This window comes from Pectinophora gossypiella, chromosome 28 (assembly GCF_024362695.1).
Source record: "Pectinophora gossypiella chromosome 28, ilPecGoss1.1, whole genome shotgun sequence".
Taxonomy (NCBI): Eukaryota; Metazoa; Arthropoda; class Insecta; order Lepidoptera; family Gelechiidae; genus Pectinophora; species Pectinophora gossypiella.
This window is the reverse complement of record NC_065431.1, coordinates 6,170,276-6,185,098: the sequence shown is the minus strand read 5'-3', so window position 1 is coordinate 6,185,098 and position 14,823 is coordinate 6,170,276. Positions and strand designations below refer to the sequence as shown.

The following is a 14,823-nucleotide window of genomic DNA, read 5'->3' as shown; positions in this document are numbered from 1 at the left end:
TATGTATGTATGTATCGAGTCGAAAGCAGTATATAAAATGAAGGTAGGGCTGGCAGAGGAGGACCTAGAAGAACGTGACCAAGTTGGAGATGTCCTTAGAAAAGGTTCAGTACGATCTACTCTGAACGATTGATGAATGCTGAGGAAGCCAGAGAAGTGTGTCAGGATCGAAGCGAATGGAATTCTATAGTCTCTGCTCACCCCGGTGGGGAATAGGCGTGAGTTTATATATGTTACACTTCCCCAAGTGTGAATCGACCCTAACGACATTGCAAAACCATTGTGCTGTTCGAGTTTCGAATTCGACCGTTACCGTCCAATTTGACGCGCATTTGAATATGGAACGGGGATCTATTCAAGATCTACGAGATCTATTTAATTGATCCATTGATTTGTCACTTATCTAACGTCAGTTACCCAATGTAGAAAGTGAGGTTATGGTGGTACTGCTTGTGTCAAGTGAAGTAAAGTAAAGTAAAATCTTTATTTCCTCAACAAATAATAAAACACATGGATACATAAATATATACAAAAATACAATATTTGTAGAGGCTGGAGCCTAAACTAGGATACCCTGTGTTTTAGGACTCCAGGCCTCCACCCCCAAAAAGTCATGGTCAAGAAAAAATAACAAAATATAAAAAAATAAAGTTTTTTTTTTTTAAATTGTTAGACTAAATCATAAAATATTTCTTAAAAAGAAAATATCAAATCTATAAATGCTTGTGTGTGTGTGTGTGTGTGTGTGTGTGTGTGTGTGTGTGTGTGTGTGTGTGTGTGTGTAACGACATACAGGGAGTTGGTGACATCGTAACGAATACTGAGGGGGATGATTCAGACCATGATTCTGGGTTAATATCAAGTGGAATTTTCCGTCCGAAAATAAAAAAATAAAAAAATTAAAATTCGTCACGTCACGTCATCTTTCGAGATGACTTGGACGCTTGCATTACAAATTAGTAATAGTTTTTTTCACCGAGTTAGTGACGAAACACAGTTCTACGTTAGATGTCTGTGGCGTTAAAGCATAGATATCATGATCACATTAGTGTCTTGATTTTAATACTTAGGGGCTAAACCAGTGATTCTACCATCTGTTCTCTGTCAAACCTTACCAGACGCTTGCCCGAGGGACTGGCTGGAGTAAAAAGAAAAATGGAAAGAGGAAGGGGAGGCCTTTGCCCAGCAGTAGGATCTTGTAGATTAGGTTTTTTTTTTATAGAGGGGTAGATGCCTTATGCATACCCAGTCGCTCGAACGACTGGGTTATGTGGGTCTCGCGCCCACTAAAACCCCCTCTGCTCTACAGTCTGCAGACACAATGGTCCGCACTTTTGTTAGTTTACAATACCTAATTTTGTTAGTTTACTTAATTAATTGCTCCTAAATCTATTCCTTAATACTATGCTCGTTTTTTTTTTGTATTTTCTTAAATTTTTTTTTGTTGTTTGTTTGTTTTTTTTTATGCAAATATTATTTTTTTTTTTTTCCCTTCTATTTACTTTATTTTATTTATGTAGATTAGGTTAGGTTAGGTTAGGTTAGAGGGATGATAGCCGGCAGGGAGCCCTTGGCAGTATGTCACCACTGCGCCTGCAGTGACGACACAGCCGACCACACGCTGGGGGTCTGTCCAGCGTGGGCGCAACAACGAGCAGCGCTTGTCACAGAGGTTGGAGGCGACCTCTCGCTGCCAGCTGTGGTCATGGCCATGGTTGGCAGCAAGAGAGCCTGGGACGCGATGGTCTCCTTCTGCGAGGACGTGGTGGCGCAGAAGGAGGCAGCGGAGCGGACAAGAGAGGACGACCCCCTCTCTGCTCCTATCCGACGCAGAAGAACTGGGCGGAGAAGGGGGGTATTTGCTCGCCAACTCTTGCCCGGTTAGCCCTTGGGCGACGGGAGCGGGGAAATCCCGTCGCTCAATCCATCAAGGGCTGTGGAGGCTGTGATCTGCCGTGTGTTCCCGGCAGATCACATAATATCGGAGATCAGGATGGACTGCTCCTCCCATCCTGAACCCAGGGAGAGTCCGAATCGGACGGCGCCGACGGGTGCACGGAAGAGTGTGCCAACGTCCCCGGACACCCGCCAATCGGCGAACGGAGTGGAACACCGAGGAGTTTTAGTGAGTAGGAGTCTCACATAACCCAGTCGCTTTCCCCGGGCGGCTGGGTATCCATGACGGATTTCTCCTCGTAAAAAAAAAAAAAAAAAAAAAAGGTTAGAGGGATGATTCAGACCATGACTCAATGAATCAATTCTTTTTCTATCGTGTGGGTTGTGAGGTGAAATACTAACCTCATCAACACTGGTGTCAGATTTATTATTGAGCCGCCCAAGGCCCCTGACGTGGTACAATCAGTTATCGATAAAATTAAATTATGCCCCTAATGGTCTAATGGCATAATCTGTAACACTTTCGAAATGTTCAAATATCGTTTGTCATGTCTGGTTACATGTTGCTTAACAGACTAACCAATTATGATTGTGTGGACGGTCTCTGTGGTCCAGTGGTTGAGCGATGTGCTCGCGATCCCGGAGGTCTCGGGTTCGATTCCCGGTGGGGACAAATCACAAAAATCACTTTGCGATCCCTAGTCTGGTTAGGACATTACAGGCTGATCACCTGATTGTCCAAAAAGTAAGATGATCCGTGCTTCGGAAGGCACGTTAAGCCGTTGGACCCGGTTATTACTGATGTAAGTACGTAGTCGTTACATGAGTCATGTCAGGGGCCTTTGGCGGCTCAATAGTAACCGTGATACCAGGGTTGACAGGGTTAGTAATCACCTCACAACCCACACGATAGAAGAAGAAGATTGTGTTTAAACTGTTAATTATTTTTGTTAAAGGATTTATTACACTATCTGTATGTGTATGTCTGTATGTTATCTTTATTGAAATACTAGCGGCCGCCCGTGACTTCGTCCGCGTGGATTTCGGTTTCCGCGGTAATATTATCTCTTTTTTTATTGTTATAGCCTGTGTGTTATTCTGATGTATAAGCTACATTATTGTAAAGTTTCATTAAAATCCATTCAATAGTTTTTGCGTGAAAGAGTAACAAACATCCAAACTGAGTTTCACATTTATAATATTAGTAAGATTATCATTAATAATAATTAATTGGGGCCAGGGTTGATGGGGTTGGTAATCCACCTCACAACCCACACGATAGAAGTAGACTAATGATGATTCAGACCATGATTCTAAGTTAATGTCAAGTTGAATTCTCCGTCGCAAAATTTACGATATAATATTTTTTTTTTTATTTTTTTTTAATTCTATACTTTTGCGACTGAATATTCCACTTGATAACTACTCAAAACAGTGGTCTGAATCATCCCTCAAAGTTTTCGTTACGATCTCACTAACTAACACCGTGTATAGTAGTTAAGGTACTGGGCGTATCCTGAAGATGTAAGCAGCATTCCTCTCACAGATGCCTCGGTTACGACACTGGCCGCGCCTATAGCCGTGCTATGTACGGTCACGAGCATTAATATGTATACACTTTGGTACCATGTCACATTAACTTTTTTGACAAATTAAACCGTAAGTCTCATTGAATGTCAAATATGATAGTGCGACAGAGTCCTAAAGTGGGTACATGATATTGCTCACGACTGTACTATACTATTTCACACTAATGACCGCTATAGAATAAAGAAACAGCCTCCGTGGTCTAGTGGTTAGAGCGTTGGGCTCACGATCTGGAGGTCCGGGTTCGATTCCCGATGGGGAAATTGTCAAATTCAAATTCAAAAATATCTTTATTCAGTAGGTAACATAGTTACACTTTGAATCGTCAATTTTTTCATAACGAACGTCTCGTCCGCCTAAAACTACTGCAGCTTCTCACAACCTGTATAGCCGGGGAAAAGAAGCTGCAAGAAAAACCTCGGCACAGGGCCCTAGACGTTCTTTAAAAAAAAAAAACATAAAATATTGGTATACAATTGAGTAATTTAGCTGCGTAATATCAGTTCTCAGACAGTTAATCCCATGCATTCATACCTTCTAAATATATAATAACCTTTTTTGTAAAGTTTTTGTTTAACGACTGTCTTAAAACAGTCATTACAATACCGACAGTACAGACATGTATTGTCGGTATTGTAATGACTTTCCAATCGGCATTCCCCATAAACACGATAGATGGCGTTGTTAAGTTTTTTCTTCTCACTGTGCTGGGTACGGCTCAGTATTTGACAGGGCGACTGTGAAATAGTGGGGTACACGGGCGTGGCTTCGCATCACGACACGGGTTGCACAACCGGCCAAGTGGTGTGGTTTTAGTGTTAGCGGTAAACGAGGGAAAATTTCAGTACCTCTTATTAAAAACTATATTTTAATTAAAGCACATAATAACGGGTTCTTACCGCGTTTAAATGGGGATATGAGACTCCCGATATTTCGACACTGTTGCAAGTGCCATGATCACGGGATGACTGATGAGATTGGAGTGGAGTAGGTAGATCCATATTTTTCTACGGGCAGATATATCTGTCTACCCTCTTTCTTTGCCGCTTGTTTATGTTTTTGATATCGGAATGTTCGGAACCATCTGAACTCGCACCAAACTCACTACGACAAACCGCACTCACTGTGTCCTCGCGTTTTTTCACCACATTAGGCTCGTTATTATGTGCTTTAATTATGATAATAACCGCGTAAACTTAAAACAATGTAAAAACTATATTTTGCCAATAAACCTTAGCCTATGTGACTAAACATAACTGGCGAGAGTGTGTATATGTCGTGGCCAGATCTTAGAATTGATCATTTCATGATGTCTGCTATTGAATGTGTTCATCTAGTTATTAAATACCTTGTAATGTATGATGTAATTGTTCAATTTTCCATATCGATTAGGTAAATTTTGAACCTAAGAAATTAATCGACTATTCGCTTTATTATTACACCACATAGCATGGACACCGCCTGCATTAACGATATGGCCAAACGTTGATTGAAATATCATTAAAACGTTGACGTTTCAACGATATGGTCAAGTTAAGTTGGCTATTTCATGAAATAGGACCATTTCATGTAACCTGTATTGGGCTGGTTTTTCGCGGGTTGGAAGGTTAGATAGGCAGTCGCTTCTGTAAAAAAACCGGACCTGTCAAATCTTCAGGTTAGGTTTGTTAGCGACGCGCTCTTATAGTTTTCTATTTTGTTTGCAATAAATACATTTGAATTTGAATTTTATAACATGTACCTATGTAGGATGTGATGTGAAAGCGGTGTGTCGGAAATCCTTTGTCTCCGCCTACCTCATATGGGAGGTAGCCGCAATCTTATATATTTTTTATGAGATGATGCTAGTTAGGAATAAATTTTTTGATGTGTGCCTTCTATATTCGCTAACTGTATGTAACCAGTCTGCGGCGAACCTCGAGCGATGCCTCACGCGCTACTGCATTGTACCTTTTCTTTGTGTTCGGTCAATAAACGTGCCCAATGGCTCAAATTAGCTTCCAAACGTTTTTTCGATTCTGCTCCGCACCACCCAAATCCTCTGGTAGTTGCGGCTTCCGAGTACATTCCGCTTAGGGACGGTACTGAAAAGTATCGGCGCCCGAAGGACGTAATATACGATCCCGACGACCCGATTACTCTAGCCATAGAGGCAGCCAATCAGCTCGCGACACCAAACACTTCAGAGCCCCGATACCGACCCCGCCGGCGTGGTCGACGATGTCCCTCATTCAGCGCTTATCGCTATCGACCCACTAGGGTCGATTAATTCTTTCAAATATTTTTCCTCTCAGACGACGCCCTGTGCCTAGGTTCGCGCCCAACTGGGCACCCTCATGCCTGTTGTCTTAAACGTTGTACCGGGTGAGAGCCTTCAGCGCTCCCCATTTGTCCGGCCAAGTAGTTAATGCCATCTGCGGCAAATCTACAATAAGTCACAATAAAAAAAAATAAAAGAAAATAATAAAAAACAAAAGGTCAATAAACGTTTTTGTGCATTAAAATACTTAGGCGTTTTCTATGAACTGCACCCCAGACCCTAACAGGTTAGCGGACCCTGTGAGAAACGGGATAATGCTAAGCAGGTGATGAAGAATAAAAACGCTACTATTACGCATAGGGATGTACCCTTTCTTATAATATTGCAAGCACACACGGGTATGCCTCACGAAGATTCACTAGTTACATTAAATTGTTTTAAACTTTCTTACGTAAGTTCAGGTCACTGTTTAGACATTATGTGGCATGGTTATATAGGTATACAGGATACCTATATGTTAGTGACATCGTAACGAAAACTTTGACGGATGATTCAGACCATGATTCTGAGGTAATATCAAATGGAATTTTCCGTCGCAAAAGTATGAAATAAAACCACTTAAGTTTCTATTAATTTTCCGACAAGAAACTCCATTTAAATTATTAATAATCATCCCTCTCAGTATTCGTTACGATGTCATTACCATCCCTTACAAGTACATACGGTAGCCATACAAGTGGGTATGGGTGTTAGTGACACCGTAAGGAATACTGAGGGGGATGATTCAGACCATTATTCTGAGTTAATATCAAGTGGAATTTTCCATCATTAAAGTATAGAATTGAAAATAATTTAAAGAATCTAAAATAAAGAAAAAAACATAATAAAGAATATTAAATCATGAATTTATATACAGCCTGTTAGTGACATCGTAACGAACAAGCATAATATTTATGGAACACACGTCAATGTTAAGCACAAATCTAAAACAACCGTCTAAAAAATTTCTATTGGCCAATAACCCGCCAGAATCATGTTGACAGCACACGTCAAACGGTTTGCATACCAGCGAGATACCTCTGTGATTCGTCCGGGTTATTCATTCGTTAACTCATTCTTCCTAAAATTAAGAGCTGTCAATCGTCCGTCCCTTTCCTTTTCGGCGGATAGGAAAATGACAGGTATAACTTGAAGTAAAATTAGGAGGTGTCTGCAGGAATCGGGGCCATTGTGTGCACAGTTATGAGCAATATAATGTAATACAAACTGGATTTAAAAAAAAAAGAAAAGAAAGGAAAACATGAAACAGTAGGACTAGGGCCCTGTGCTGGGAGGTTTTCTGGCCACGTCTTTCCCTCAGCGTTACAGATTCCGATGTGGTAGTAGTTTTACAGCTAGTTACATAATATGTAATTTAATTTTTTGACGTTCAAAAAGCGCTAACTTTGTAAGCCAATTTTGAAAAATAAATATTTTTGATTTTTTTTGCTTTAGGACTCTGTCGCACTAACATATTTGACATTTAGTGAGACTTACAGTTCAATTTGTCAAAAAAGTTAATGTGACACGGTACCAAAGTGTATACATATAAATGCTCGTGACCGTACTTATAATTGTTTGTTGCAGGCGTGCGAGCCCCCTGTTCAGCTGGAGCCTGTGGACCTCAGCGTGAAGCGACCGTCTACTCCGAGAAGGCGGCATCGCGGCGGTAAGGACATATTCAAATTCAAATTCAAAAATATCTTTATTCAGTAGGTAACATAGTTACACTTTGAATCGTCAATTTTACATAACGAACGTCTCATCCGCCTAAAACTACTGCAGCTTCTCACAACCTGTACAGCCGGGGAAAAGAAGCTGCAAGAAAAACCTCGGCACAGGGCCCTAGACGTTCTTTAAAAAAATAAAAATAAACGTAAAATATTGGTATACAATTGAGTAATTTAGCTGCCTAATATCAGTTCTCAGACAGTTAATCCCATGCATTCATATCTTCTAAATAATCACTAACTTTATAATAACCTTTTTTGTAGTTTTTGTTTAACTACTGTCTTAAAACAGTTGAAAGGCAAATTCTGAATGTCAATGGGAATCTTATTGTAAAAACGTATATATTTATCTTTCTATTTAAAATATCATCATCTCCCTAGTACTATCCCGTTTTGCTCAGGGTCCTCTAACCTAACCTGAAGATTTGACAGGTCCGGGTTAAAAAAAAAAGGGTAACTTGGACCCAGGATGTTAGTAACAATGATTTCTTACTCAATAATATTCGTATTACATAGATACACATTACACACACATCTTCTAAATATATAAAAAGAGAAACTGACTGACTGACATATCAACGCACAGTCTAAACGGCTAAACGTACGCACTTGAAATTTGGAAGGGACGTAGCTTAGGTACCGTAGAGGTGCACTAAGAAAGGAATTCCCGGAATTCCCACGGGAACGGGAAATAGCGGGAAAATCCTTTTGTATGAAAAATCTAAACCGCTTAAGTTAGACGCTTGAAATTCTCTCTTTCATAACATCTCTCTTTTATAACACGTCACGCGGACGAAGTCGCGGGCAAAAGCTAGTACACAATAAAAATAAAACATTTATTTACTGCTCCTGTACAAGTGACTCATGGAGCAATGAGTCATGTACGGACAGTCCAGCCTACTTACAATCATGCTCAGGATACTGTTGGGGCTGGCGCGGATCCTACGAGTCAGTGATGTGCATCGTTTACGCATTGTGCTGTAGAAGCAGTCGACCCGCGCCTCAGCGAACATCCCTGACGAAGCGACTGCCTGTCTGACGTTCCAACCCGCGAAGGGAAAACTTACCCAATACAGGTTAGGTCACATACCTCCGAAATTGCATTTCTCGAGTATGTGGGTTCCCGACGTTGTCCTTCACCGCTGAGCACGTGAAAATCATTTATGATTCAAACAAATTCGACAATCATTGGTTTGGGCCTGTGCTGGATTCGTACCTGCGACATCAAAGTGAGAGGCAAGCGTTCTACCAACTGGGCTACCAATGCCGTTCTACACGTGGTCATCATCATCATCACCAGCCCATTAACGTCCCCACTGCTGGGGCACGGGCCTTCCCTATGGATGGATAGGGAGATCGGGCCTTAAACCACCACGCGGGCCCAGTGCGGATTGGTGGTTAGTAACGACTGCTAATGCAGCCGGGACCAACGGCTTAACGTGGTATTATTCCTTATTCTATGCGGCTAAGCCAAGTTAGGTATAGCAACATAATCAGCAAAGACACGCCTCTCTAATGCAGTCAGCAAGGTCGCGCTCACGGATCCCATCTGCCGGACATCTATATTTATTGCACCAGGAAGTGTGGCATGGTATTAAAACCAGGTATACTCAACCCTCAATTCTCAATTCAATTCTCTATTATTTATTGCATTCCATGTAGTATAATAGGGTGTTACATAGGCATAGGAACTATAACATGGACCCTGTTGACCATGACCCTACAACGGCCTTTGTGGTCCAGTGGTTGAGCGTTGGACTCACGATCCGGGGGCCCCGGGTTCGAATCCCGGTGAGGACATATATCACAAAATTCACTTTGTGATCCCTAGTTTGGTTAGGACATTACAGGCTCTAACTTAAGTGGTTTAGATTTTTCATACAAAAGGATTTTCCCGCTAATTCCCGTTCCCGTGAGAATTTCGGGAATTACTTTCTTAGTGCACCTCTACGGTACCTAAGCTTCGTCCCTTCCAAATTTCAAGTGCCTACGTTTAGCCGTTTAGGCTGTGCGTTGATATGTCAGTCAGTCAGTTTCTCCTTTTATATACAGGGTGTTAGTGACATCGTAACGAATACTCAGGGGGATGATTCAGACCATGATTCTGGGTTAATATCAAGTGGAATTTTCCGTCGCAAAATTCATGATTTTTTTTTAGTTTTTTTAAATTGTTTTCAATTCTATACATTTGCGATAGAAAATTCCACTTGATATTAACTCAGAATAATCAAATGAATCATCCCTCTCAGTATTCGTTACGGTGACACTTACACCCCGTACAAGTACATACGGTAGCCATACAAGTAGGTATGGGTGTTAGTGACACCGTAACGAATACTGAAGGGGATAGTTCAGACCATGATTCTGAGTTAATATCAAGTGGAATTTCCTGTCAAAAATTCATGAATATTTTTATATATTTTTTTAAATATTTTCCGATCTATACTTATGCGACGGAAATTTCTACTTAATATCAACTCAGAATCATGGCCTGAATTATCCCTCAAAGTTTTCGTTACGATGTCACTAACACCCTGTATTTAGATTTAAGCATAAACCTTTCGTAATGTTCATTAATATTACAAAGCATGAACAGCATAGTTGACATTTCGCGACCTTCTAATCGAATAAATGAAATATTCCAAAAAGACCACACTGTCAGACGGAACTAAAGTAGATCGTACATTCTAGGTGTTCTGACCTTCATCACGATTAGAGAGGCGCATCTGATGCGCTCGCGCAACGTACCAGGTGATGCGTTTGTATAAAGTTCATATATATTATTTATTTATAAATCACTCTCTTCTATATTCTATCGAGTGGGTTGTGAGGTGGTGTATCAACCTCATCAACCCTGGTATCAGGGTTACTATTAAGCCGCTAAAGGCCCCTGACATGGCTCACATAACGACTATTTACTTACATCAGTAAGTAGTAACTGGGACCAACGGCTTAATGTGCCTTCCGAAGCACGGATCATCTTACTTTTTGGACAATCAGGTGATTAGCCTGTAATTTCCTAACCAAACTAGGAATCACAACGTTTTTGTGATATGTCCCCACCAGGATTCGAACCCGGGGCCTCCGGATCGTGAGCCCAACGCTCAACCACTGGACCACGGAGGCCGCCGTCCGTTTTACCATGAAAGACGGAGAAACAGACAGACACATACACTTTCCCATTTATATTATTTTTTAGTATGGGTGTGTCACAGCCTCCGTGGTCTAGTGGTTAGAGCGTTAGGCTCCCGATCTGGAGGTCCGGGTTCGATTCCCGATGGGGACATTGTCGAAATCACTTTGTGAGACTGTTCTTTGTTTGGTAAGGACTTTTCAGGCTTGAATCACCGGATTATCCGAAAAAGTAAGATGATGCCGTGCTTCGGAGGGCACGTTAAGCCTTTGGTCAAATCAAATCAAATATACTATAATGCACAGAACTAAAATTTCAACTCAATCAATTTAATTTTTTTCATTTTTTTATTTGGTCCCGGCTATTAGCCGCAAAAACACCTCCACCAACCCGCATTGGAGCAGCGTGGTGGAGTATGCTCCATACTCCCTCCGGTTGATTGAGGGGAGGTCTGTGCCCAGCAGTGGGACGTATATAGGCTGTTTATGTTTTGGTTGTGTCTCTTTGGGTGATAGTACGGCACAACAGTAACTTTAGAGAGTTGGTGGAGTATGTTACCTAGTTGTAACTAGGTATATATAAAGTATGTTCGCCGGTCCGTTCCCCTAGTTCCATTAACATGTAGCACGCCCGTTTTAGATATCTGACCGAGATTTTAGTGATGGTAACACTCAGATGAAAATGTATCGATACAACTCTACTTCGCACTGTGGTATAATAAGTTTGACTGCAACGGCCTCCGTGGTCTAGTGGTTGAACGTTGGGCTCACCATCCGGAGGTCCCGGGTTCGATTCCCAGTGGGGACATATCACGAAAATTACTTTGTGGTCCCTAGTTTGGTTAGGACATTACAGGCTGATCACCTGATCGCCCGAAACCAGTTAATAACATGCTCAACGTCATAAAATTTTTTCACGGTCATTTTATCGATTATAACGATATAATCATGTCGTTTTGTCGATTGGTGCTAATATGTGAACCCAAATAAGTCACGTCGTTCTGTCAAAATACGAAAAACATCAATGCCACGCGTGTTAGGGAAAAACAAACTTATCTATTTATTTATTTATAAAAAAAGGTACACCAACAGCTTATATAATAAAACATAAAAACACACACATACATTATTTCGAAAAAAAAAATATTGAATCCATCGATAATTTTATCACGTTGGTATGCTCAAAAGTGACAGCTAAAGTTTCAAGGTCAGCCGCGCTGACGTCATCTCACCCTGAGTTGCCATTTTGTAAAAAAATAATGTTTTTAATTTACTTTGCAGGGCAATTTCGAACTTTTAGTAAAAGATTAGAAAATAGAAAATAGAAAAATATTTATTTCAAAAAAAGAGATTTACAAAAGTAATCTGTTACAAAAAACTGGTTTTATGAGGTAGTTTCAGAAAATCTACATATAGACAGATAACACAGCGGACCCTGCACTAAGCATAAGCCTGTATCGCAGGGGCCCGAAAAAAAAAAATTAACATTGTTTGGTTTTGTTCGGACTTATCCAGAAGCAACAGATGAAACATTTAAACGTACAAAAGAAACTGGTATGTGAAAAAATATAATATGTATATAATATATAGTATTTATATGTTAGAAGGAGTGTCTATGTGGGTGTGTGTGTGTGTGTGTGTGTGTGTGTGTGTGTGTGTGTGTGTGTGTGTGTGTATGTGTGTGTGTGTGTGTGTGTTTGTGTGTGAGTGTGTATTTCTATGTGATCCCGTAATTATGAATTTGGCATCAATTCCTCCGTTTTGTCATAGTTCTGACTCAGCAACCATGTCTCAACTTCTTTTTTGGTCTCTCGGAGGGACATCGATTTAATCGGGAGTTTGTGGCAAATTTTATTATATACGTAGATGGAAAGATAATGCGGGTGACGTTTAGCAAAAGTAGTTTTAACTGTCGGAATTGCAACTCTAAAAATCCTTCGCTGCAGAAGCGCTTCGTACTCAGGTGAGGAGCGAACAGCTCTGTGTCTTGCAACCACAGTCTTTAACATGAACAACTGGCGCACCCGCAGAACTTTGCATTCGTTGTAAAGTAAGTCAGTAGAAAACCTGAAAGGTTTTTGCAACATCACCTTGAGTATAGCCCTCTGCGCACGCTCTTATATTTTATTTACTTAGTTTTGATTTACTTAGTTTAAATGATATTTATATATATGTGTCAAGTGATATTAAGTACGTTAGTAAGAAATTCGCATAATTTTTGATTATAAAATCCTTGGAATGTTGGAGATACCAATATAATAGTAACACTTATGTGACTTTTACGTCATCAAACGGCTAGCAATGGATTTTCGTATTTATACTAATTTCTTTTTTTTTCGTATGTATACATATTCCAAAGGGGTAGTCAGAGGTACATCCATCGCAAGATGAACTAAGTACCCACACCTCACCGATCTTTCTGTTAGACCAACGTGATAGGTGAGCCGTATCGCCGTCTATAATGGTCGAGGCAACCGTGTTAGTGAAAATGGAGAATGTTACTAGTTATGCCGAATCGCTTGAAATTTTGTCTCAGTAAAGGCTGTACGTATACAAATACACTAGTTTTTGTTGTAGTCAAAGATACTTAGTAGTTTTGATTTTATAGGCACTCAAAGTTTCGAAAATGACGTTTGACGTATCGACGTAATTCTTTCACTAGTATTTTTTATTTTTGACAGAGAATATGGAGTGCTAATAATTTATTTATTTATTTAGATAGGTATACCAAAATTTGTTAACATTCTTCATTGCACTTAAGATTAATTAATGACTCATTGGTGGAAGTCTGGTACCGGGGTTCAAAATGGCGGAACCACAGTGACTGTTGAAGTGAGTTTTTTTTTTTACTAAATTGTGTGATTTCTATAAAAAATCTATATTTAATAATGGTTTAATTAAGTAATAGGAAAACATTTTGTGTATGTAAATAAACTTCAGAAACTGCCACATTGTCGTCTTGTAGAAATTCGACCGTTTAAAATACAGTCGGTGTCGATATATCGATACCAAGCGCATCACTATTGCTAAGTGTGTCGTGCGCGGAAGATGGTCTAGGCACGTTAGTCACGTATAGACACACTAATACAGTTCCTAGGTCTTATATTTTATTGCCTAGATACATAAAACGGCAAAAGGCAAATATTGAGAGTTATTGAGGACAGAAGAGGCAAGATGATTGGACACTTAATAAGACACGACGAAATTATTAAAAGCATCATAGAAGGGAAGCTACAAGGAAGGAGAGGAAGGGGAAGACCAAGAAGAGCTTACATGGAACAGATTAAAGAGAAGGCGAACGTCGTGTCTTATAAGGAGAAAGAATTGGCCTTTAATCGTAGCCTTTACTAGACAAGAATGGAGAATGCTACACCGACAAGAGCGTGGCTCTTAAATTAGTGATGACTTAAACCCGACGCTCCGGCGCGCTATGGCGCCTCAATAAGGAATAAATACTACGTCTAGAACGGCAACTCTCCGCTCTCCAACAGCGGCTTAACAGCCTCTGCGGTCCAGTGGTTGAGCGTTGGACTCACGATCCGGAGGCCCCGGGTTCGAATCCCGGTGGGGACATATCACAAAAATCACTTTGTGATCCCTAGTTTGGTTAGGACATTGCAGGCTGATCACCTGATTGTCCGAAAGTAAGACGATCCGTGCTTCGGAAGGCACGTTAAGCCGTTGGTCCCGGTTACTATTTACTGATGTAAGTACGTAGTCGTTACATGAGCCATGTCAAGGGCCTTTGGCGGCTCAATAGTGACCCTGACACCAGGGTTGATGAGGTTGGTACTCCACCTCAAAACCCACACTATAGAAGAAGAACATACTCCAAAGCGCTAACAAGCGAAATGGGCAAAGGCTGCCTTATTGGTAAAAGCAGTCCCTACCAGACCACATTTGTGTATCTTTACCATTTAGGCAGTGAAAGGAATTCACAGCGTAATGACAATTTCTTTAAGCATTTAAAACTACTTAGCACAATAAAAAAAATATACGCTAAAAATACCTACTTTGGTTTAAGTGCTCCGCTAAAAGAGATCGCGATTCAAATAATTATCTTGCTTGTGTTTTTAACACGTTGACAGTTGTTTTGACTTCCTTGTAGGTCCCGCATATTATTATTATTATATTATATTATATTTGTTTATGTACACTAGCAGCTCAGAGCTGATGCGT

The 14,823-nt window shown here is 40.5% G+C and overlaps 2 protein-coding genes across 4 annotated transcripts in view; one reads left to right on the top strand and one right to left on the bottom strand.

The window, feature by feature from the left end:
- LOC126379216 (tRNA pseudouridine(38/39) synthase-like) overlaps positions 1 to 14,823 on the bottom strand; it is a 76,544-nt gene that overhangs the window by 26,623 nt on the left and 35,098 nt on the right. The window lies entirely within an intron of this gene.
- The window catches only part of LOC126379257 (Krueppel-like factor 8), a 42,508-nt gene that overhangs the window by 11,519 nt on the left and 16,166 nt on the right, over positions 1 to 14,823 (top strand). For all 3 annotated transcript variants that reach the window (XM_050027958.1, XM_050027957.1, XM_050027959.1), the window contains one exon: positions 7,370 to 7,451. In XM_050027958.1, coding sequence (XP_049883915.1) covers positions 7,370 to 7,451 — 82 coding nt within the window. The remainder of the gene's footprint in view (positions 1 to 7,369; positions 7,452 to 14,823) is intronic.